General features: G+C 42.9%; 1 protein-coding gene across 7 annotated transcripts in view; it reads left to right on the forward strand.

The window, feature by feature from the left end:
* The window catches only part of CTNNA2 (catenin alpha 2), an 884,847-nt gene that overhangs the window by 202,718 nt on the left and 656,184 nt on the right, over nucleotides 1–25,945 (forward strand). For all 7 annotated transcript variants that reach the window (XM_059721437.1, XM_059721436.1, XM_059721434.1 and 4 more), the window contains one exon: nucleotides 16,036–16,231. In XM_059721437.1, coding sequence (XP_059577420.1) covers nucleotides 16,036–16,231 — 196 coding nt within the window. The remainder of the gene's footprint in view (nucleotides 1–16,035; nucleotides 16,232–25,945) is intronic.

Genomic DNA, 25,945 nt, shown 5'->3' on the forward strand with positions numbered 1-25,945 from the left:
GGGGTTTTAAAAATATACATAACTTGGTTTTTAAAGCAGTCTAGAGGTTTTAAGTATGTATCTTCCACTCATTTTAATAGATAGTATAGGTGTAAACTCCCCAGACCAGGGGTTGAGGCTTTGGGCCTCTGTTTACAAGCCAGCCCCCACTGCTGGCCACAGCCCCACAACCGCCTGCAGGCAGCAGACACTGGGAGGGGAATAAATAATAAAGGCGGGCACTAGGGCCCTGGGGATGCCTGCTTGGCTGCTTGTCAGAGCTGATTAGTTGAGTGCCTCGGTGCAGTGGAACTTTCCAGCACATGGCACAACGAGGCAGGGGAATTCTCGACGTGATGAAAAGCCTCGGCGTGGAGGAGTTCCCGCCGCGAGTATGCAAATGCGCATACTATAATTGGCCAGCTTTAAATTATTCCTACGTGGTGGCTGGCAATTGGCTCGCTAGCCGTATAAAAGGTTAGGGTCGTTTCCGCCCTAGCTGGAGAACTCCGCGCTTGTCCCGGAGTGGAACCTGACGGCCTGATCATCCGTCGACGACTCCCTGTCGCCAAATCATACGACGTACCCCCCGAATTTTGCATGCCCGAGTTTGAAAGATATCTTGTCGATTAAGAGCTCCTCGCTTGTTAGCTTCCCTGAACCCTCAAGTTTGAAGTCTACTATCTTCCTACGCTGTACATCCCGACAGTGTAAGTAAAGCCATCCTTGTTTCAACCAATACTCGTTTGTGCCTAACTCTGCTCCAGCGGTTACGAGTACCGATCTGCTGATTCTGGGTTTGTGGCCACAACCCAGCCGACCCTCCCGGGATTCCATCCATGATCCCCGCTCGGTCCCCACAGTGCTGTGGCTGGAGCTTGCTCCTGATTCCCTGAGCTGCCACAGGCTAGATCCGGCCCACAAGCCATAGGTTCCCGACACCTGCCTGAGATGGTTTTGGAAATTTCCAGTATGGAGTACCATTTCTTTCTTTACGTTAAACAATTCACATGAAATTATTAGCTATTACATGGCTCTGTGGAAATAAAGGAAAATCATACAGAAACTTAGTTTTAAAAAAATAATATGTACAAAATTAACTTCTGTCTGTTGGTCCTGGTTTTGGAAAGGAATGTTTCTCTTGCACATTTTCTGCTTCAAAGTGGTAGTTATGTTTTCTGAATAGCCGGTATCTTAAATGGAGGGATATGATTAGGCAGGGAACAGTTGAGAATTGGAAAGAAGTGAGGGTCAGAAGTGACAGTTTGTAACAGCAGTAGATATTATATCTTTTTAGCTTTTCAGTAAGTCGGGCCAAAGGTATTTTCAGTTGAGCTCCCAAAACTGAGGCATCCATATCTGTGGGCCTTTGAACTGTATGGCCTTAATCACATTATTTTTAGTCAGCCCAGTGGTATTGTGAGGTTTAATTATGGTCTGTAAAACACTTTTAGGGTTTTGAGTAAAGGTGCGACATACGAGTAAATTGCTGCATTTCCTGTGAATGTTATGTGGGTTTTTTTTTCTCAGCTATCTAATCTCCCTATGTCCTTTTGCATCTTTTTTTTTTTTAATTCTCATTCTCCAATTTAATACCTGTGAAGTTCAGAAGTGATTTCTTATACAGCTTTAATAATTATTGGATATAAACTTTACTATTGTTCCAACGATCTCTGCAGTACCTCACTGGACATATTTCTCCCATTTATACCCTGCTCCCTAGTTATTCCCTCATAATGGTCTGGTATATTATTGTTTGTCATGTGTAGTCCTTAGTCCAATTTAAGTCTATGTGACACAGCTTGTGTCTAAACCTTTATTTTCTTAGTAGGACCTTTCGGGCACTGTATCAAATGTTTTAGTAAGATCTATTATTTAAACACTAAACTAATGATTTAATTTAAAAAGGTCAGTTTGTCTGGGATGACTTACTCTATCTTTCAAAAAATGTTCTAGAGTTTTTAAATAGTGCTGTTACTCTTCCTCAACGATCAAATATAAAATTCCCTTTTCTCTATATCTATTGAACTGCACAATAGGAACATTTTTTTAAGACCTTTTTTGATGCCCTAAAGCAGTGACACTATCACGTATGTTTTCAGTTGGCTTTGGGTCACTTGTTTGAAAATAGAGATTTATAATCACACAAATATATGGGCAAAGGAGGGCACAGGAAATCTAGCTCGTGCCAGTTTCAGTAAGTCCGTGACAATTCCTGGGAACCAAAATAGAAGGAAGAGCAAGACTGGGAATGCTTATAGGCTGTGATACCCAAATTCGTAGGCTAAGCAAAAATAATAAGAATAATTGCTAGGTCTGTGCTCAAATCTTAGAAATGCAACCACCTCCTTGGGGAAACCCTGAGCAGATATATAGTTCCTCCGGTCACCTCTTAAGTAGACGGTATTTGAGTTGGTGACAATTACATGCACTCATCTGTGCCTGCGCTTTCAGTATCATTTCCACCATGTGGCACTTACTGAGATTTCCTTGGAAATTGGACTTGCAAATGCATCTGAGCTTTTCAGACCTAATGCTGCACACAGAGGTTTCTCATCGGCTCCTAGTTCTTGCATTTGACAGTCCTTATCATGCTAATTACTTCTTAAATCAGACTAGTGCTCGGCATTAGACTGCATCACTCTTTATTTATTGCTTGTTAGTTTAGCTACAGTATGTATACAGCATCGTGCAAAACATGTAAGAGGATAAAAAAAAGGAACATGAATTATATATGTAAAGGATTCTCTTGCTAAAGGTAGTGTCAAGATGTATTTTTTAGGTTGAAATCATGGTACAGTATTTTCTCCTGTTATCCTTAAGGCACATACCTAACTGTCAAGCTTTATTCAGAATACATAAAACCGTAACTCTGCAAGGTAATAACGTTAATGTTCTGTTTTGTTCAACTGAACAGAGCATTTAAGTCACTGGGAATATGCAAAAGCTTACATGTTTATTATTAAAAATTAAAAAAAGTAAATATGAATATAGGCACCTAAATATTTGCTGAAGCAGGGTTGTAGGTGGTAACATTAATATCATCATTTTTTTTATCCTTATTTTTGTGGAAATAGACTTCTAATGAATTTCATGTAACATACAGCTGACATTAGACAGGCAACAGTTATGGCGACCAGACATTTTTTTTTAATGACCCAGGATGGCGACTGCAAGCGTTATAATGAAACTTGCTGAGCGCTAAGTGGAATCGGGTATCCATTTAAAATGGGTATTATAGCGAAATAGCACTAAGCAAAACAGCGTTAAGTGGGCTTTTGCTTCCCAAGTTGATACCTGGAAGCAGATGTTTCATCCACACTTAATTACTCCTATTTGTGCAGTTATTTGGGTGTCATTGGCATTCATATTGACTGCATCCATTTTTTGTTTTTTTTTTAAATCCTTCAGCCTTTAATTCTCCTGTAAGGAAGTAACTTGTATCCAGGATAAATTTGTCCTTTGTAGAAAGTACGTTTGTTGATATGAGGCCAACATTATATGTTAAAATGTGTAAGTCAAAAGACTGCCATGTCCTGTCATTCCTTTCATGGACCTTTTGGTTCTTTGTTGGTCACTTATTTTAAGTGATTGTTCTGGCTACTTGAATAAGAATGTAGCCAGATTGATCTTCTGTAAGAAAAACAGCAGCAGCATGTACAAATCAAGTGACGGTCATCTAAGATAAGTTTGTTCTTTTATGAATTGTCATCATTTCAAGCCAGCTTCATTTGATGACTCCTTTCTTTTCGTTATTTTTATCATTATTTATGATATAACCTACAGGTCCCAACTGAAAATGGGGCCTGCTATTTTAGGCATTGCACAAACTCCTATTTGGAACAGTCCCTAAGGAAAGAGCTTATACTTCTACATGCCAGGGTGGAGACAAAACCGAGGCATAAGAAGACGTGACCAGCCCACACATACACGGATGTTCAGTATCAAAACTGGGAAAATAGCCCAAGCTTCCTGACTTCTGTTCGGTTTCCTGACCACCAGAGCACATGATTGCAAGGGGCTTTTCCAGTGTACATTGAGAAGTCAAATATAGCGTAGCCCAGGTAACTTGGGTATATGCTCCCCTTCTCCAATTGAAGGGGATTGTTAGCTGGCAGGTGTGCTGTGGGGTGGGAACTGCAGACCGCTCAGTTTTTCTCCGTCCCTATAGAACCAGGCCAGGACAGTCAGGGGACTTAACTGTATACACATTTATTTACATTAACTTATCACAAGGGAAAGGAACATGGATACAAACATATGTACAATGTATACATATATTTATAAGATATCTAAACCAGTAACAAACAATACCCTCTGGGTAAATGACATGAAACCTTATACCAGTGTTCCAGATACAGGTAAGTCACAGGTAAGTATCTGATCGGAAACAGATAAACCCCAAAGATAAACTCAATCCTGAGGGGAAACCCCAATGCCCTTGGGCTTTTTTCAAGCCCTACAAAGAAGCTGGTAACTTTGGGGGGGGGGGGGTTCAGTGGGACCTCCCCTTTCAGGAGCCCTTGACTAACCAGTGGGGAGGACTCCCCCTCCCCTGTGGGGATCCTCTTTTCCCTGCAACTCACGGCCCCCAGGCCTGGAGAGTGGTCTTCGTCCTCTGTGCCAGGCTGCTCTCTCGCCTGCAGTGGGCTTCAGGGGGGTTGCTGTCCCCTGGAACAGGGCTCTGCTATGCAGGGCTTGGCACTGCCAGCTGGCTCAGTAGCCCGATCACCATCTGGCTCTCTGGACTCAACCTTTTGCTATGGGTCAGAGGCCTGGGTTGCCTCGTGTAGCACCAGGCTTGGTCCGCTCCTGTACCCTCCTTGCAGCGCCTCCTGCACCGAGCTCCCAGCCTTGTTTCGGGGTTTGAGGACCTGAGCTGCCCAAGTGCTCCAAAGGTCCCACTCTGTGCACCGTCCTGTGCACTGTGTCTCTGGCTGGCTGCCTGCCAGAGGCTGCAGACCTGATCTGCCTCACGCAGCTCCCAGGGTCTGGATGCTGTGTGCCATGCTGCACGTCCACCGTTCCCTGCCAATGGAAGTCTTCAGGGGCGCTTCTGGGCTACTGCTTCGCCCTGCTGAGCAGCGCTCCTCAGCTCTTCTAAGCCCCGCTCTTCTCTCTTCTCACTCCTGGACATGCTTCCCTCATGCTGGGCACGCAGCTCCTTTTTTATGCTCTAGGGCTCCGCCCCTGAAGTCTTTTGGACCTGAGTGTTGCAGTCTTCAATCAGGTCCACGGGGGAGGGGGGGAGGAAGGGACTCCTCTCCCCCTCCCCTTCCCTTAGGAAAGGGGCATGTCCGAACTCCTCTTGCTGCCTCCTGATTGGGGGATGAGCTCCACCAATCAAAACAGCAAGATTTCAAGCCTGAGACTCAACCCAAGCTGCAAAAGGCAAGCCTGCTACATTAGCATACTTCTCGGTTTACTTCCACCTCATCGTGCCGGGTGTCCGAGGAGGTGGAAGGCTGTTGGGAGCTGGAGCCCCACATGCTAGGGCAGGAGTCACTTGACTGCAGCTTCCCCGTCCCTGGCAGAGCATGTAGTGCATGACACACTGCTTCCCCATGCTACCTGCTACCCAGAGTGTCACAGCAAGGGCAAGACGAGGAGGAGGAGGAGCCACGGGAGTTGTGGGGGGGAGGGGGAAGCCAAGTAGTACCTGGGTGGCTGCTGCAGCAGCGGCAGCAGCCCTGCCAAGCAACTGTGCATGTTAGCTGGAGCTGGGGCCAGGGCAGTGCTGTTGGTGGGTGTGAGCTGGAGTGTGGTGCAGGCTGCCCCAGGCAGGAGTGGGTGGGGCTTGTCCACAGGCGGAGCGCTGCAGGGCCAGCCATGGCCTGGATAGTGGGGGTGGACTGCACCTGCACCAGACAAGCTGCACCAGATAAGCTGCTGCATTCATCCCCCAGCTCCCGGCTGGCTTCTAGGACCTAGCACGCAGACAGCCCCTCTCGCATACACCCCCTCCCCAGCACAAACATCCCACACTCCCTCCACACACCCCCTCCCATCCTACACAATGTACAAGAGTAAGGCTTGACAAAAGTCATGACAAAGTGATGACAAAAAATATTTCTTCAATAAAATTAAAATATGTTATAGTAGATGTTTAATTTTTTTTTTTTAGTATATGATTTTTTAAATATATAATTTGTTAAAGTAATACCCTCTGAAAGATTTTGGAGTCCCTTGTGATTCAGTGGTAGAATCCTTGTCTGCTTCACAGGAGACCTGGGTTCAATTCTTGGACACTTGTACAACTATAGCCATGGAGGCACCAAATGTCTGGACTCCATTTGGCCTATGGATTTTGTCTCAATGGCCTAAAAGGGGCATGGAAGGTCTGGATAGCTGCTGGTCCTCCATACTCCTGTCTGGCATATGCAATGAAGGTCTGGATGACCTCTCATGCATACTCTGTGATCCAGTAGAATCGATGGTTGCCATATCATTGGAAGTCTGAAAGATTTTTTTGTTCAGCCCTTGACAGCTCACCAAAACTTGTTAAGTGGCCCACCAGCTGAAATAATTGCCCAACCCTGTGCTACATGCACACTGGATAAGCACAGGATTTACCTAACTGCATAACCCAAAGCGGATGGAGCTGGACAGTGGTTATTAGGAAACAGTTTCTGACTAGGAGCGTAGTAAAGCATTGGAACACGCTGCACAGAGAGGTTGTAGACTCTCCATCTTTGGAGGTTTTTAAGACCCAGCTAGACAAAACTCTGGCTGCGATTATTTAGTTTGGGATGGTCCTGCTTTTGAGCAGGGGGCTGTGCTAGATATGACCTGAGGTCCCTTCCAACCCTCATTTTTGATCATACGGTTCTATAACAAATGATGATTACTTAAATGTCTCTAAGACCCCTGGCAGACATTACCAGTTAATCACGACTTCAGTACTAATCTGGCTACACTTTAATGCAATGAATGGCATGATAAAACAAGGGATAAGCCCTCAAGTTTACATATATTCTGTGTAATAACTTTGTGACTGGTTCCCATCACATCTTAAATTGCAGCCAGGAGGCTGCTCCGATGCACTTTAATTACAGCTTGTTGGAGCAGACTTAATCAAGTGAGTTGGAGCAAGATAATTATCGCACTCCAGCCAGCCTCTGCACCTTGTGTATCAGCATCCCCATGCTTCAAATGGCGGCGGAGGAACTTTAACTAAAGCTTATTCAACAAGCTTTAAAATAAAGCGCCCCTGCTACCATTTTGAATGTTGGGGACGCTGATACACGAGACGCTCCAGGCACTTTAATTTGAGTGGCTCTAAGAGCTGTTCTAATTAAAGCACCCCCTCTCGCTCCATGAAGCCGGTTTAAAAATGCCCATTAGACTCTTATGTGCCTGTGGCTGGGAGTGGCAGCTCATTGAGGCTCTCTGGGTCAATGCAAATGACATTACTTTTTGTTCTCAAGCGGTTATCATCCTGGGTGTGCATGTCTATGTGTCTGTGTGTGTGTGTGTGTATACACTAGCAACTGCTTGGTTTTGCTTTGCTAATGCAGTATAACCTCATAAATCTGGCTTTCAAAATTCCACAATTCTTAAAAATTTGGCACTTTTCAAAAATACACTACATTGGGGAGTAGCAACGGGCGGTCCTGGAGCAGCAACCGCATGTGGAGCAGTGGCATGGCGTGGTGGATGGTGGCGGGAGCCGCTGCGTGCAAGACTCTCCCTCTGCATCCAGGTGGGTGCGGGGTAGCAGCAGGCGGTCCCAAAGCAGCAGCCACACATGGAGTGGCGGTGCAGGGTGGTGGATGGCGGCAGCAGCTGCCACATGCAAACTTCCCCCTCTGCATCAGGCAGCTGGGCACCGCCTGTTGCACTCACCCTGCTGTCCTTGCCCTGCCCCAGCCCTGACGTTGGTGGAGGAAGAAGCTTGCCACTGCCATCCAGCATCCTGCGCCACTGCTCCATGTGCAGCTGCTGCTCCAGGACTGCCCACCGCTACTCCTCCTCCCCCCAACTTAATGAAAACCCCTCTCCTAAGGATTCTTTAAAAAATCTGGAATTATAAATTTTCCAGCAGGTGCCAGGTCCCAAGGATGACGGATTTATGAAGTTATACTGTAGTCGGATGTTGCTAGGTCACATCTTCTGTATTTGTAACTATTTTCTGCCTGTTTGAAATTTGTAAGCAATTCTGTAAAAGTTACCAGTCATTACAGATGTATTAGAGACAGACAGAGAGAGAGAAACCATGAGATAAATTTAGCAAGTGTTATGGAAATCTGTGTCTTATCTGATGTTCGAGGATATGTGGGTCTTTGCTACGTGACAAGTGAGGGGCGTACTTTTTACTTGTAGTAAAGTGCTAAAAATTCTCATTTGGACATAACAATTAAAATCATGATCTAAAACAAGTCAGTCCATGTCCATATCCCTGTAAAGTAAAAAGACAGCCCATGTATCAGACCCGAGTAGAAAGCAGTATTCACAATAAGCAGTGCTATCTTTTGAACTGTTGCAGCTCGGAGATTGTTAAGGATCTATTAGGGTTTGATGCTTAAAAAGCATATCATCTCCCTCCTCCCTTTCTTCCATTTCTCTCTTATTTCCTTTTTTGGCACATTGAAATTTCTTTTTTGTTTTGCTTTATTATAATTGGGAGATATTCTGTATTCATAGTTTTGTAGCTGAAAGTGGGAAAGGAGGCACTGGGAGGTGGGGGAGGCAGTAAGGGGCTTGTGGCAGCAGTGCAGGGCTCCTACTTCAGGGATTCCAGCTCCAAATTCTCCAAACCTTTCTTCTCCCCTTTTTCTTTTGAGCAGAAAGATAGAAGAAGATTAGGGCTGGAGCACTTTGCAGTGGTGAGCAGCATTAGGAATGAGACCCAGTGGCTGGACACCTAGTAGCCTCTCCACCTAGCTCTCCCTCCCTTACCTGTGGGGGCACTGGGTGGGGAGGGTAGCAGGATACTGGGATTCTGGAGCACTTATTTGGCTCTGGGCACACACAGAAAAAAGTTGAAATGCTTCGAAATATCTCATTTTCGAGAGGTAGCATTTGGAGCCTTTCGGCCTCTTTCAGAACGTTTCAGAAGGCATATCCGTTTGTCCAGCTGGCCCTTGGAAACCTTGCAGAGGTGTTTGAAACATTTCAGTTGTTCTCTCTGTTCATGCGTTTCAGAGAGAACACGTCTTAAAACAATTAACAAACTTATACCTTTCCCTGGCGTATCAGACATTTCCTGCCTTTCTCATGGAAACCATGGACGGTCAGAAATATTTTAGGCCCTTTGCAAGGTCTTTGTCTTGGTCTTGTGCCCCCCCATTTTTCTTAGGAAAGTGTCTCTCTCCAGACTGTGGATGTTATTTTATATTGTTCAGTTCTGTTTCTCTACAAAGCCTTGTGAACCAGGTCGAATCCATCTGTACTTTGTACCCTAAGGGAGTTGAGACAAAATCTCAAATGGTTTATTGTCTGCATTGTTCCAATATAGGGGATGTGTATCCATTGCTTCCCCAGGGTATGTCTGAGCTTGAATACAGATCAATGACTGCAGTACAGGTAAGTGTACAGTGCAAGGTTTAATAAAGCTAGCAAGTATAAGAATAGAAGAGGAGACATGGTGGGACAGGCTTCAGAGTGGCTGTGCAATTCCATCAGGGACCTGCTGTACATACTCCGTTTTCTGACCTGTGCTGAAGACCATGTTGCTATTGTTACCCTTCTGGTTAGATTAAAGCAAGCACAGATCTGCCTACCTGTTACAAGAGTGCCTCCTGATAGTGCAGGCCCAATAGTAGCAACTTCAGTTTGCTGCCAGAAGTATTCCGTATCTGTTGAGCCAGGAATACAATTACTAGTACATCAGACAGATGCACATAATAGTTATAAGTTTTACTGAACTTACAGGTTCAGTTAAATTTTATTGAAACCTTTGGGAATCACCACTACCCTTCATTTTTAAGATGACTATGACAAATCGTTATTTTTCTTTTTAGAAGTAGGGAGTAGCAGTCACCAAACCTCAAACGCAGATGTGGCTCTGTTCAAAAGCAGACAAAGGCAAGTTGTTCAGGAGTTTCAAACGATCTGGGTGGAGAGCTTTGCTAAATAATGTTTGGGAACTGTGTGCGCATACACACCGGAAGCAGTTTAGTTTGAAAAGCTGGGAAAGAAATAGAAATACAGAAGAAAGCTGTGGCTCAACCTGAAGAAGTACTGATGGGGTGGCCCAGAGGAATGACTGAAGAGGCTTGGTTTGTTGAGCAGGAAACATGTCTATGTTCCTTTTGATTCCTCCTGAAAAGAAGAAGGCACACATTCACAAAGATGTACATCTAGATGAAGTCTAGTACATCAAAAACATCACGCTCATCATCAGTTTCTTCTAAGTAGAATAACCTGTAGTGTCACACCATTTTTTGCAACAGAGATCAATTGGATTTATCTGTCATTCTTATACTCTTGTTTTTAAGAGTTTGGTGTATATAGGATAGTTCACATTTTTCAAAACAAAGGTTTGAAAAAATAAATTGAGGGCAAACAGTTAAGGAGGTATTCGTGGAATATCTAGCAATTGCAACTCTGTCACAGCAAATACCTGAATTTACTGATAGCATCTAATGTATCTCACACTACACTTAAAATGGTATATGCATGAATATATATGGTTAAAGGAAGAGAAACAAGGAATTGAAACATCTGTGAATGATTCATCTTAGTACCACATTGTTGAAAATTGATCACATCTTAAAGGTTAGTATACTGTGTGAAACCCCTTGCTCCCAATTAGTAATCGCAAACAAACAGAACTAAAGGGTTTTTACTCTGGAAAAAATGCCTCTAGACATGACATAATGAAACACTTTTTCTATGGGTTTCTTATATTCATATCAAATCTTCCTGAGCTCAGGAGAGGAATGCTGATGTGACATTTATTCTCACCTGAGCCTAGGCTTTTTGTGTTTTAGGTTGGTCACTGCGTATAATTAGCGGAGTTGGTTTTAGCACACTCCACATTTCTTGACCGTCCTTAGCTTCCAAGGCTAGAAAAAAAAAAAAGACCTGCGTACCCCCGTGTGAGAAGAAAATACCACCTGTGCTTTATAAAATGATGATGACATGATCCTTTTTTCCATTGGGGGATCTCCCTACTTGGCTCACCATGGTGTCTTTTAAGGTTAGAGTGCACAGGTGGCATACCATAATGGAGGCCAATCTTTTCAAGTACAAACCCTTCTGACTAAATCAAGTTGGGTTCTCATTAACTTTGCCTCATCACAAATCCTGAAGCTTCACTTTCACCTGTGTAGTTCCATTAGCTATAATGTTCTCAGTGGCAATTGTGTGATCCCATTACAAACACACAGAGGGTGCAGCTATGATTGGAACTTAATAAGCAATTTGATTAGTGTAGCATATTGGCTGAAATTCATATAATCCTAATTTAGGTGTTTATTACTTAATTACTTGATTAAAGGAGCAGATGTGTCTACAAATGCATACAGAGGGTAGATCTGTTTTATTTAAGATGGTGCTGGTTTTGTACAGTGATGTTTCAGAGCTCAAATTGGACTTCCATATTCTGTTTACTAAAGAGTTTTCCCACTGTTTCCAAATATAATACATGAAGTAAAGAAGTAATTTGTCAGATGCAAGAGAGGCATTTTCTAGTTTATAAGGAAAATATTGAGAGTCAAAAAGTAGAGGATTTAATTCATTTTTCTCTTGAGGCTGACTGTTTGCTGTTCTGATTAAGGTATTTGGATTAGTGATATAAACATACTCAGTGCTGTGAGTAACCAGTGGGTTCTGTTGCTTTCAAGTGTACTCTGGGCTGAGTATGTTATTGTGAAAATTAATAAAAGATAGAAGAAAGTTAATTTTAATATATACAGGTATTCTATTAAGATCATTGTTTTATTATGAATATGTAGTGATCTTGCCTAAAAATATAATTTGGGATTAGTGCTCTATAGGTGCCTGTACACACCATGGGTTTTAATCCTCATTAAATCAAATAGGTTTATAAAAGTTAAACAGGTTTATTTTGGAGCATTGCATCAGTGTTTGCACACACTAGGGTTTTGAACGAACTAAGTCTGGTCCCCAACTGGTGCCACAGGAGAGTGGGACAGTCACGCTGCCCTCTCCTCGGCTCAGGGGCCCCCCACCCCATGCCCTGCCTTGTAATAGTGGGAGCAGGGAGAGCCAGGAGATGGCACAAGAAGAAAAAAATCAGAAGCGATTCAAAGGGATGATCTACAAAAAAAGTCAGTGCCATCTGGTGGACAAAGAGGCTTATTACACATCATTGAGTGCCTTTGTGTTTGAACGCAATGAATCCGTGGACTCAATGCTTTAATTTGGAGCGAGTCAAACTAAATCATGTCTGAGGACTTTTACTTTAATGCACCAGAAAGACTCTTAAAGCATCCAGAAAACCTGCTTGTGCGGTCATGCCGTTACAGCGCAAAAAAGGGCAAAAAGCGGGCATGTACAAAGGCCTGTCTTGCCAAATGCTAGCCTAGAAACAGGAAGAGATGGTATCTGCCCCAAAGACCTGATATTCTAATTTGAAACAAGGTACAACTTGCAAGTGAAATAAACCATGGGGTGCATAATGATAAAAAAGATCTCATGGTAACATATGTATATAGTATTGTATTGTAGGCCAGGGATTGTATAAAATCAGGACAAGAAGATGGTTCCTACATCTTATAATTTAAGTATTATAGAGTAATTTTATGCAGAATGTGACTATTTGCAACTCCTTTGATAGTTTGCTTTTGTTCTTATCAATAAATAGAATCAGGATGTCACTGCTTCAAACCTGTTCTTCATTGCTGGCTAGGTGTTGAGCAAACGCAGGTGTAGAAGACATATAACGGAAGAAAAGTAACCTTACTGTTTAGTTTGGGAAGAATGCATATGAGAGAATGTGGAAATATTTTTCATAATTAAGTTGTGAACGCTAATATATTTTAATTTCCATAATCTATGTAAATGTTAGCATTTAACCATTTCAAGGGTTTATCCTTATTTTAAGATTGATCTTAAAGAGTTCCATATTAACTGTAACCCAGGAGATTAGATAGGACCAGAATACTACTACGGGTTCCTCTCAAGTCGCAGAGGAGTGCACTCCTTACCAGGCTATAGAAGCACATCTTGTCTTGCTTGCTAACTTTCTGTCCTGTGACTCTTGTATTTTGGTTGCCTACTGGATCAATTTTGGCAGGAGAGATGGAGAGTACCTTCAGCCTAGTCCAGCTCAACTCATAAAATAATGTTATGGCACTTTTCTGGGAAGTGGGATATGGGAGTTCAAAATCTATCAGAATAAGAAGGGTCTAGAACCCAAGTCTCTCATGTCCTGAGTGCTCCTACCACTATGTTGCTAGGCAAAAGTTGGTGTCCTCCACCGGTTGGGTATGCTCAGTGTACATTTAACAGACTGAGTCCCTTGGGAGATTTAGATGCCAGAAAACCTAGTTTGTGAATCTCAAATAGTCAAAGGTAGGATTCACATGCGGATACACACATCTCATAGTCAGGACTGTGTGGGTTTGCAGAACTAAGGAAAGGCATGCAAAGCTGTATTAATTGAAACAAAAATATTAATAGTACTTTTTACTTTGCATATTTTTTGTGGCACAACCTGCATCTTCCTTTGTATAGCTAACACTTTTGGACAATTGCAGTATAAGTAATTACATTTATCAACTCAGAAACTTGGGGCTCCTATACACATGCAGAAAGGCTGCTCCAACGTGCTGATCAGTTGAGTTGCTGGAGTGTGGTAATTTAGTTTAAATGTGGAGTGCTTTAAACTAAAGCTTGTTTGACAGGCTTTAGTTCAACCTGCCCTGCCACCATTTTTCAGTGTGGGGACGCTGATACACGTGACACTCTGGTTTGCTTTTAATTAGTGCGGCTCTCAGAGCTGTGCTAATTAAAACACACCTCCCAGAGCACACTTGTTACTTTTTTGACTGCTACTAACCTCTGTTATGCACAGTTTTATTTACTGCCTTTCTTGGTCTTGTATCATTGAATTTTGTCTCTTGCGCTATTTTAATTATGCTGCCTTTTTAAATTGATCTCTATCTCATGATCTCTTTGCTTGTTAATACTGGCCAACCTGACTAGATATGGATCAGGGTCAGAAAAGGGAGAGCCTCTGCTCCATATTAATTACTTGTACAATCTAGGTGTCTGGGACATGCTTGCAAATGCAAATCCATATGCACAGCACATCTGTAGATCAGGCAGTGTTTATAGTAGAAAAATATTGGCACTTACAGATGATGTGACCATCCATTTGAAGCAAGTGATTAATGCCTAATTATCAATGTAAATAACCACCTGCACAAAATGGGGTATGACAGGGTTGGCAGCAGTTCTGCAGGAAAGAATCAGCAGTTCTGCAGGGAGTTCTAGTGGATCGCAGACTGAACGTGATTTAACAATGTCACACGGTGTGAATAAAGCAGTCCCGGTAGCATGAATAAACAGGAGTCTTATATGACACATAAAGTATCCATTAACTAGTCTAACTCAGCTAGAGAACTGTTTCTACTTTTCAGCACTGCACTTCATGAAAGATGTGGATCAGTGGGAGAGAGTCCAGAGAGTAACAAAAATTAAAACTGGAGAAAGCATTTGAAAGAATGGAAGAACTGGAATGAGTTATTTTAGCGAGGAGAAGGGTGAGGAAGGACATGATAATAGCCATCAGATACATAAAAGGTAGCTGTTTTCCAAATATGTAAAAAGAACGTTTATAAATTATTCTCGATGTTCCCTGGGGACTGAATGAGAAATAATAGGCTTAAATCACAACAGGAGGGATTTAGGTATGACGTTGCGGAGTGGGAAAGGGAATCTAGCTGGAAGGATAGTTAGGCACTAAAACAGCTTACTTAGGGAGGTTAATAATCCTCCATCTCTGTTTATAAGTACGGGGTAGGCAGGGGTAGTTAACCTGCAGCCTGCGTGGCACAAGTGACATGGGCAGCCTCGTGAACGGCGCATAGCAGACCAGGGAGGGGACAAGTGGCACAGCAACATATAGGGCAGGAAGCAAAAGTAGCACAACAGACCAGGCAAGGGAACTCAGGGCAAGGAAGCAAGTATAGTAGCAGACTGGGCAGGGTAAGGGGATCGGAATGGCACTTGGAGATGGTGCAGGACTAATTTGTGGTACACCTGCCAAATTAAGATATATTGTATCCCACTGGAACAAGGTATAGCTAGGGTTACCACACATCCCAGTTTGGCTGAGATGCTTCAGGATTCTGTAGCCCTTTCCCGGCCGGTTGGTCAACAGTCCTGGGCTGCATTCAGGTGGGGAAGCGGAGTGGCATGGTGTGCCAGGCCGGCCTTTGGGCAGGCACTGCTACTCCTGTGCAGGATCAAGGATGTGCCACATGTGGGCAGGGTGGCACCTGCTCCATTTCACCCATCTTGCTCCCACACAACAGTAGTGGTGCCTGCCTTGCTGCCTGCCTGGCTAAGCATGCTGCTTCACCTCCCACTCCAGCCTGGGACTTTTGACCAAGTGGCCGGGACCGGCCTACAGAAATCTGGAGTGTCCCGGCCAAACCGGGATGTATGGTCACCTTAGGTATAGACAGGTGACGGACGCATGGTCACCCTAGGTATATTAACACCTGCGTTAATATGAAAGGATTCTGATAGAAGCCGTTATGATACAACTGTTTATAGCTGCATGATTCTGTAGTGATACAAGTGCAGCAAACACTGCACTTTTAGCCCTGGTTCATTCACAAAGCTGGACAATTTAGCTAACTTGCATCACTACAGGGTCATGCAGACATAGCAGAGCATAGCAGTTGATGAATGCTCCTAAGTAGTAGATCCCCCCTCCCTTTTCATAGAAGTTAAATGTATATTTGTCCATGCTCATGAACCAACACCTATCATTAGTGGTTCTGAAGTAGTTGATCCTGTCTTGGGACAAGGGACATGGGCTAGGTGTCTTCTTGAGGGTCTCTTCAGTTTTGTTTCAAGAAGCTATGATAATATTGTGTTAACTTGAAAACCATTTCTTTCCTCTCTTTTCCAAAGGTGACAACCCTTGTTAATACAAGCAATAAAGGGCCATCTGGTAAAAAGAAAGGTCGATCAAAAAAGGCTCATGTGTTGGCTGCTTCAGTAGAGCAAGCCACTCAAAACTTCTTGGAGAAAGGAGATCAAATTGCTAAGGAGAGCCAGGATCTCAAGGAGGAATTGGTCGCTGCTGTAGAGGATGTACGCAAACAAGGTATGTTGAATGAAGCTGTCCCGATTTATTACATTTGATACATTATTGGATCTCTTCCAGAACTAATGTGCCAGCTGCTCCCTGAATAATAATGTGATGAAAATTACGTATAAACTGTATATTGCATTGTATTTTCAGTGTTAACCCTGTTGTTTATGTAGCACTAGCCATGGAAGTGATGACTGTTTCACCAGCTCCATTGACTCAGGAAATGGGAAGCTCCAGCCCTGCTGTCTTGAATTCCTGGTGCTGATGCAAAATCACAAGGCTCACTTGTGCTTCAGCTACTTCTTTATTTTGTGGTGCAGTGGACTGCCTTTGTAATGAAAATTAGGCAGGAAAAAGTTTGCAGCTAGCCTGTGAAGAACAGCTTCAGGAAAAAAAATGCATAATGTATTTATAATCAGTGTTTTGCGAGGGGAAAAATGAACAGTTAATTATTGATCCAGCGTTTCAGTGTTTATAGAAATCTTTGCATTTTAAGTATCTCATTTACAAAGTACACAGCCTTAAGGTACAATACTGTTAACAATATTAAACCAAAGGGCTTCGCTATAAGCTGGTGATTTAATTCATGTTAAGGTTGGCTTGCACATTGTGTAGGTGAAAGTGGTAACTTCAATACAATATGCAAACTACTTATCTAGCAAGCATCTTTCACAATGGCATGTGAAAATGAAATTTCTTTTCATGACAGTAGTAATGGTTTTGCAAAGTTTAGCATATACAGTTAGTATTGTAGGAAGCCTGCTTTCAAATAAACAACAACAATAGCGATTTGAATTTCAGAAATAATCTTGGATCTGGTCTAAGAATTCGCTTGGAGAACGTAATGTGCATGGCAGTTCTTTCCATTTCTGATATTTTATTGGCAGGATGACCGGGTGGGGGATGTACAGGAATGGGTTTGTAGTAAATATCCGTCCTGATGTTTCACATTTATTGACTTTGATTATAGTTATCCCCTTTACTGGCAGCATAATTAAGGGCATGTCAGTTTGCTCCATTGTAAATCCTATAATCTAAAGATACCATCTGCCAGGATGCTCAGTCCTGGGACTTAGTACAAGACTGGCTGAACTCCAGCTGGGATTTTCAAAGGAGCCTGAAAGAGTTGGGTGAACGGTTCTTAGTTCATTGCAATGTGTGTTAGGTGTTAGCACTCTCATCTTCAGTTGGTAAGAAATTGTTCCCAGAGGGCAGTGGCATTAGGATATCCCCCTCTTCGCCTTGTGCCTTCCCCAGATGACTTACAAGTGCTGTCCTCTGCGTGGTTTACCTGGTTCCTTCTTGAGACCTCCTGCGCCTACAACTATCTGAACACTGTTTCTCTGGTGGATCTCCATTCTACCTACTTGGACAGATTGTATTCCTTATGTGCAACTGTCATGCCTTAATATGAATGTGATAATATTTTACATATATTTTAGACTTTTCTCTTGCACGGCATTTTAATGACCTTGGTATTGTTGCTTGATGCTCTGGTATTCAACAGTATAATTTGTCAGCTACTCCGGTCCTTAGATATTAGATACTGCACTTATTCTTTGTATATTGGCATCTCATCCAGTATTTCAGTACTGCCTTCTGTGCCCTTGCTGCCTCTGAATATCTTCATGTGGGTATATCCCTTCGGTGTTTTATCATTCATTTTTTCTTGCTTTTTCGTAGACTCCTTGATCCTGCTTAGAACAATCCACATAGTCTATTTCAATATCTGAGCTCCTTATTCAGCTTGCTTTTTCATTAGCATCTTATGTTAGTCAGTGCTAATTAATTTGTAAATCCACGCTTTGTAAAGTTAAAGGCACCTGAGAGGAATGCCTTTTCCTTGATGATTAGTTTTCTGGCTGGTGCGTGCGTTTAAATTGGTCATGGGACACAACTCTCTGGAAAGGCATAAATGCTTTTGTAAAAGATAAGGAGAATGAATATGAGCAGAAATTTTAAACAGTAGAACGTGTGATTATTTAGACATCTATATTTAGTTAAGATACAAGGGGATTTCCTCCCATAGGAATGGAATGGCTTATGGATCTGCACAGGATGTGCTTGTCAATATGTGAGCAGGAGACATCCATGTGCAGCTATTAGCACTCTGGCACATGAGCCAGTCTAACTCTGGTGAAGTGTGAACCGATATGTTTAGCTAGATGACATAAATGGATGGAATAACGATCTCGGGGTGTGTTTTGCAAGAATACTGCAAGTGGATTTCCTGGCTAAATTCCAGCTTGGATAATTACACTGTCAACCTAAAAGCTTCCCCTGCAGTTTCAATTGAGCAGGGTATTCTTTGTTTCCTGTCCTAAATTGCTGTATGCTGTCAAACGTTGTTATAAACAGCTGTTGCACTTCATCTGAATGAGGGCTGCTCTTCACTGCTGGATGAAGTAATTGTAGTATGTAGTTTGAAAAATACTGAGAGTCCCATCTGGATGAAAAAGACTATACAAATGTAAGGTCATTACTACTGTAACAGAGTGGAAACAGTAATAAGATTTTTTTTTCCTACTGCAATGAAAAGGAAAAATACCCTGATGATCAACACTTCCAGTTTAAGAAGTCAAGGGTCTTTGAGAACAGCTCTCCTAGAAACACGGAGCGGGGACTTCGTTTGGGAAACATTATACTCACAGAATTACTCCCCAAACCCCCACGACAAACTCTACTTGTTTATAAACCTAACAGTCAGCTGGTTTTTGATTTACCCATTGATTTACCAACAGGTTTAATAGGCCAGAAAGTAAACTAACTTGTAGTTACTATACAGATGTATTTGAGGAGTCTGCCTGTATAGCCTTGGAGGGCAGGGTCAATGCGTACCTTTATAGACTAAATAATATATATATAAATCTAGCACAAGCTTTTCTGAATTCAAGTTTACTTCATCAGACACTGTGAAAGGACTGCATAAAACCAGAGTATAAGACAGAGAGAGACATTAGAATACAAAAGACAAGGGAGGGAGGAGGGAGAGTGGGGAGGAGGGTCGTGCTAGGAGAAAAACTAGCAAATGATCAGTAAAACCATAGGAACAAAGAGGATCACAAAAGCTCATCCAGGTAATGAAATAAAAATCTGTTGTCCCTGTTTAAACCGTACTTAACACATTCCTCTTTGTGGATGATTTCTTGTTCTGCAGTTTCCCATTCAAACTGGTTTTTAATCCTCTTGATAGTTTCCCCCCCCCATGAACAGCACTCCCGAGATCAGCGATGGTGTGTCCAGAGAAGTTGAAGCGTTTGCTACGGGCTTTCTTGTCTTTCTGCAGCTGATGTCAAATTTGGTGTTCGCTCATTCGTTCTTACATGTAGAGGTTGCCTGGTCTGTCCAGTGTAGACAGCAAAGGGCCATTATAAGCAGGTGATGGCATATGTGATGTTGGTAGAGTTGTGGGTGAATGAACCTTCAATGTTGTACTCCTTGTCATCAGGCCAAGAGCAGCAGATTAACTCAGTTTGTTAGAGCATGGTGCTAATAGTGCCAAGGTCTCAGGGTCAGTCTTTATATGGGACCTTCATATGGGACCTCATATGGTAAGCCTTTCCTACCTCAGGTAGGGAGTTGGACCGAATGACCTCTTGAGGTTCCTTCCAGCCTTACTTTTCGACGATGAGATGACACAGCAGACATTTGGGTCCCTTGTATAATAATCTTGTGCATTGTGTTGGAGATCAGGGTTGACTTCTATGACAATACCACAATATGTGCAAAAATGATATGAAGTCATTCAACATCAGCATAGAAAGCTGGGAGGAGTGCACAGAGTCCCATTTGGTCTAGAGCGAACATCTGGCACTGGGTGCAGCTCAGCTTGAAGCAGCTTTGATCCATAGGATGGAAGCAAAGTGAGAAAGGAGAAAGCAGTATGCTGTAAATTTGGACTCCAGCTCAGACGACATGTGGATCTGTGAAACTTGAAACAAGCTGCATCACTTTTGAATTGGGCTTATCAGCCACAAATGGATCCATCAGGCATCTGACTAGACCTCCTACATGTATACCATGATCCAGAGGATTGACAGTTGCCTACACCTGTGGTGGAAGCTATTATTACTGTTGAATTTCACTCTGTACTCTATGAATCGCATGCTGTCAGAGCTATGAAAGGAATCTCTGAGAACCAGAACACAGGGCTAATAGATCTTGATAGTTCCCATTCAAAAGGGAGCAACAATATGTTTGGATAACTGAAGATGAAGGAGACAAGTCTATCTTCATGTACAGGGCATGGGCTTGGAGCCATGGGCTTTCCCAGAAGCAGAACAAAGAAATTAAATGTTAATGCTAGTTCTTAAAATCCACAGAAAATAAGGGAGAAACTCAGAAGAACTCCCAAGTAGTAGGAAGCTTGGTCAGTGGAAGGGGCAGGCAAGTGTGCATTTGCAGTAGATAGATGTATCTGATTTAACTGCTACCAAGGAAATAAAAAACTCTGCAGAAGAAGGGAGAAGCGTTGAGCGGAGGGCGAAGGACAGAGGGGGAGGGAGAGAGCAAGAGCAAGCAAGTGAGCTCTGCTTCAGTTGTCATGTCTCTCTAAAGGGTTGCACTGCAAACTCAGAGTGCCCACAAGGTGTAAGACCTTTAGGAAAGGGTGTACTTAAGTTACAGGAGCCAGGTACAGGCATGACACTTCTACCAGTATAAATGAATGGAAACTGGTCTAGACCTGTAACAGAACAGAAGTTTAGCACATGTAGACCGATTTAAAAAATGGCAGAACCCAATCTAAGGTTTTCCCCCACCGGCAGTCATGGGTAAAGTTTATGAAAAATGTAACTAGTTAAAGTTAAGAGTTAGCAGCCTTTAAAATTAACTTGAGTTAAGTTAAAAGTTAAGTATTTCCACTTTCAACTAGTTAACAGGTAAGTTAAAAAGAGGAACTAGTTAGAAGTTAAGTTGATTCGTGAGAAATGTGTGAAACACGGTGAATTGCCTCTTAGCATCATTTTTCATTTTCAAATGCAATGAGTGGGTTTCTTTTCCATAAGCCCAGAGAAGCACACTCATTTTCTCAGCACTCACCCTGCTTTACCTGAAAACAATGTTGTACTTGTCATACAGTTTTCAGAATAACAATTTACCAATACCTATGCAATGTTAAATCCTTCTCACCCTCTCCATGTGAAGTACTTTGTAAAAGTCAATGCATCATACAGGTACACCAGAATAACAGAAAGGAGATATTCATAGCCAGGTGACAGATGAAAGCTGTTTCCACAAAAAAAACCCTCTGTTCTTACCATTTTTATTGCTCAAAAGGTAACAAAAGGGTATGAAATACATCTGAATTAGGAATAATGAAAGTGTCTGAAAATCAGAATTAGATTGAAATGAGAAAATCAGTTTAAATGAGAAAAAGGATGTTCAGGTGCATAGCAGAAACTGTTTAAACATGCTTATTGAACTTCAGCAAAAGCTGCATTTCAAAATTTACATCTGACAATTTTCCTCTTCTGTCTTGCAAAATTAAGCCCCCACTACTGAATAATTGCTCTATGTGGGCCGATGAGGGAATGCTTGTTCCCTCTCCTGCAGCCAACTGGGTGCCCTGTTGGCAGTGTGGAGAGCAGAGCCCTGCAGGTAAGTCTGTGGAAGGAAAGGGGCATTGCAGAGGGAAGGGACATGGGTGTAGATCAAGGGCCCTAATGGTGAGGGAGGGAAAGGGGCAGGGGCTGGGGGCGCTGCCCAGTCAGGGTGGCGAATGGGACCCAGGGGTGGGGAGTGGGATGGAGCCATGGGCAGCTCACCCAGGGGGTGTGGGCGGGTGAGAAGTGAGGGTACTTTCCTGCCACTGCGCACATCTCTAGGGGAGGTAGTTGGGCCTGTGCCCTCCAAATTTGCGTGCAGTTCTCAGACAGATGAGGGCTGCTCACTGCAGGCTTGGGGCTCTTCACCCTCCTGCCTTTGACCTGAGAGCTTCATGCTGGCTACATGTGCCCTGCCCACCTGGCAGCGATGGCAGTGGCGCGTTCTGCTTCCTGCTGCGTGGGTAGGTGACACGTGGCCAGCGCACGGCTCCCAGAGCACAGGCAGCAGGGCGGAGATCCCCAAGCCCTCAGCAAGCAGACCACATCTGCCCGAGTCCTGCGCCAGTCTGGTTAAAAGCATTCCTATGCTTAAAAATGATGGCAGCGGTGCTTGAAGTAAAGCTCATGAGCTTTAGTACAAGCACCCCTACAACCATTTTTAAGCTCCAGGACACTGGTCCACTGGATAAGCCACCTGTGGCTCCATCCCGCTCAGTGCCCCGGCCCTGGGATCCCATTCACCCCCCTGTCTGGGCAGCGCACCCAGCCCCTCCCTCAGTCCCTCCATCACCATGGGGGCCTCAGTTTGGACCCCATGTGCCCTTCCCTCCCCCACACTGCTTCCCCTCCACGAACCTACCAGCAGGGCGCTGCTGTCCACGCTGCCTGGCTGCATCCCTATAAATTGGTTTTTGGATTGGTATCGGCTGATGTGCCCGGTGAATAATTGGCTATCGGTATCGGCCAAGAAAATCTTTATTGGTGCACCCCTAGTTTTTCTTAAGCACTTACAAGATGTGACTTCATGTGGTGTCTAGAACATGTCATGAACTATTATCATTTCCACTGACTTACTCCTGGACATGGAATATGACATTTTGTCAGTCAGGTTTTTTGAAATTCAGATTTTTTTTTAAGCCAGTTAAACTCTTCCCCTCAAGTCTGAATAATACAAAATACTACTTCTCATTGCTCTCCATATCTTTTTGCTATCAAGCATCAAATAGTTAGCAAACAATTAAAGAACAATGTGATCCTTCTTAATTATCATTTTAACCTTTTAAAAAAATCTTTTATGCTACTAGGTGAAACATGAGATCAGTTTATTTTTAAATAAACTGTTTATAATGCAGTTAGTATCGATAAGCCATTTCTTCTCTTTTCCAGACACTGAATAACACTCTAAAGACTTGCCAAACTTTAAATAATGTATTCCAAAAAATGTTGTTATTTAACTGAAGTATTTTCATTAAAATATGAGTTGAAATGTCACAAAAAAAAATCAAAAATATACAAATCGATCTTCGATACTTCCCGGTTCTTTTTATACGTACTATACTTTCTATGGAAAAGTGAATTGGAATGGTATCTTTTAGGTGATCAGGATTAATTGCTAAAATATATAAATTCATTTAGTATTGTCATGTAAAGAAAGAACTAACTTTGTTTAAATGTCCCTATGGCTGAAGTATCACTACTAATTTTAAGAAAAGTCAGAAATTGGAAAGTGACTGCAATAAAATTCTGCCAGGTGTGGAATTTGACATTAAGATTAGTTGCTAATGGATGTCTGATGCAGCTTTCACAGATAAAAGATAAAACATAATTTCCACAGGTCCACTTCCACAGAGATTTCAATAGGATCAGATTGTATAGGCAAAATGTTTATGATGTGTAACGACACATTTTCACAGGAGTCTGAACTTTATATCTTATAACCAAGAGATTGAAAAGAGCTATTAAATAACATGGTGAGAGTCTTCCACATCTCGATAGAGCACTTACTTCTTGGGGTAATATTGGTTTATTTATTTGGAATTGTTCTTATGCCATCTAAAAAGGAAAAAAAAAAGTGAACCCATCTCTATGCTCTATGGACATATCAAGTAATTTAGAAGTACACGTCAAGAAATCACAATATATAACATGCACAACTTAAGTGCAGTAATACTATTTATTATAATCCATGATTAGGAAAAATAGAAACAAATGCTGTGCTGTATTTCATAGTTCACCACTGGTACAATATTATTTTGAACCAAGGTGAAGAGAAATATTCCAAAACCATGGAGCATTCATAGGAAATGAATTGCTTTTCCAATTTATGATAATAGTGCATAAGCTTTTAGTTAAAGTACAGCAAAAGGAGTAATGTAGTTTGAGTGTGTGCGTGTGCATGTGCGTGCATGCAGAGCAGGGTCTTTCCTGAGGTCAAGCTGCCATTCCCTCATATTGGAAACTACCCAATTGCCTGTCAAGAATGACGGGAGGGGTGGGTGGGGCCGAAGCAGTACCAACCAACACCCTGCACTGCTGCCGCTCTGCCTCTGGCCCCATGGGCTTCCCCCTCGCCCCAGTCCAGCTCCATGTGCCCCCCCCCCCCCTGTCCACCCAGTCTGGCCCCTCAGTCCCCACTGTAATAGGGAGGGGGTGGGGATGGAGCCCTGCATCCGGCCCCATCCCTGCTTCTCATCCGGCCCCGTTCCCCCCTGGTCCACCCTATCCCCCCACTGTGTCAGGTCCGGGCCCATTTCCCCCTGTCCCCATCCCTGTTCCCATCCCCCTCTGCCTCCAAGGAGCAGCACCAGGGAGGGGGATGAGGCCAGCACCGCTGCCCTTGCCCACCTGCCCTGGCCCTGCTGGGCGATGGCAGCACTTCTGTCTGTGCAGAGCACTCTGGTTGTTTCAGTAAGCATTGTGATTGGCTGCCGAGACAACCAATCAGAGTGCGAATAAAGTGTTATGGCCAGACAGACTAAAGCTTTTATAATATTAGAATTCCTGCTAGTTCTCGTGCTTCAGAGATACCCATGCCCTTCTTGAAGTCTGCTTTTAAAAAATACCAGTACAACACCTCAATTGTTATTTTACTTCCAAAACAAGTCTTTCCCCAATTCTACCATTGTTTTAATCCATGTTATGGGTTCTACAGTTCTTTTCCAAAATGCAGGTATTGCTTTGTGTCACATCCTCAGGCACCTCTTCTTAAGACTTCTGCTCCCATCCCCAACTGTTGGTAGCACGAGCTAGGACTTTCCACTTGTTTGGTATGGAAAGCCCCTGCTGAGGTTTTCCCTACTTCAGGTCTCCTTCCTAATCCTTTTCCCCTCTAACTTAAGTGGGCTCCCCTTAAGCTGCCTCAAAGTGCATCATTTGATAGCCTGATCTGGTGATTTGTCAGGCACGATGATCAAAATACAGATGACCGTGTCTGTCATATGCATCCTCTCCAGTTGTCGTATTCGTTGTCTCTGCATGTTTTACACGTTGTGTGGGTCAGGCTATAGGATGCAGGACTTCCATCCCCTTCTGAATGAAAACTACTTGTGTGCTGCAGTTCTTGATGCTCTTTCCTTTGCTACGCTTCCTTTGGCTCTACATAAGAATTTTTCAAGCAGCCTTCTAACACATAAGTATACTCTTTTAAGAATAGAGAGAGAAAAATGAATTTTCAAACCAAAGAAACTGTGCATTACATGCTTGGTCTCCTACACTAAAAACTGAAGCTGTCTAGGTATACTAGATTTCACGTGTGCCTGCCCTGTGCACTGAATATAGTGTTGAGTTACCCGTGCTACTGCAGCTACTGAAAATAGTCTAGTCACAGTAGAACAGATCTTTCATACTTCTGAGCAGGGAAAATTAACTAATATAAAATTTCTTGAAACTCCTCCTATGCTGGTTTTGGAACCTGAGCTAGCTCATGTGTTCCCACACTACGTGCAGCATGCATTTATTTTCATAGAAGTTTTCTCTCTTTTTTTTTTTTTCCCCTCCCTTTTTGACTCTCAGTATGTCACTTTTTTTACAGACAGTATCCCAGAAACAAACTCTGGCCTCTGTCTGCAGGATTTTATTGCTCTCTTCACCTTACTTGGTTGTATCTTGTCAGTTCCTTTTCATGGCTTTACAAAACCTGTTATCTTACATGCCCTCATTTGCAGCGAAATGCTCTTAGATG

The sequence above is a fragment of the Alligator mississippiensis genome, chromosome 2 (genome assembly GCF_030867095.1).
Source record: "Alligator mississippiensis isolate rAllMis1 chromosome 2, rAllMis1, whole genome shotgun sequence".
Lineage (NCBI taxonomy): Eukaryota > Metazoa > Chordata > Crocodylia > Alligatoridae > Alligator > Alligator mississippiensis.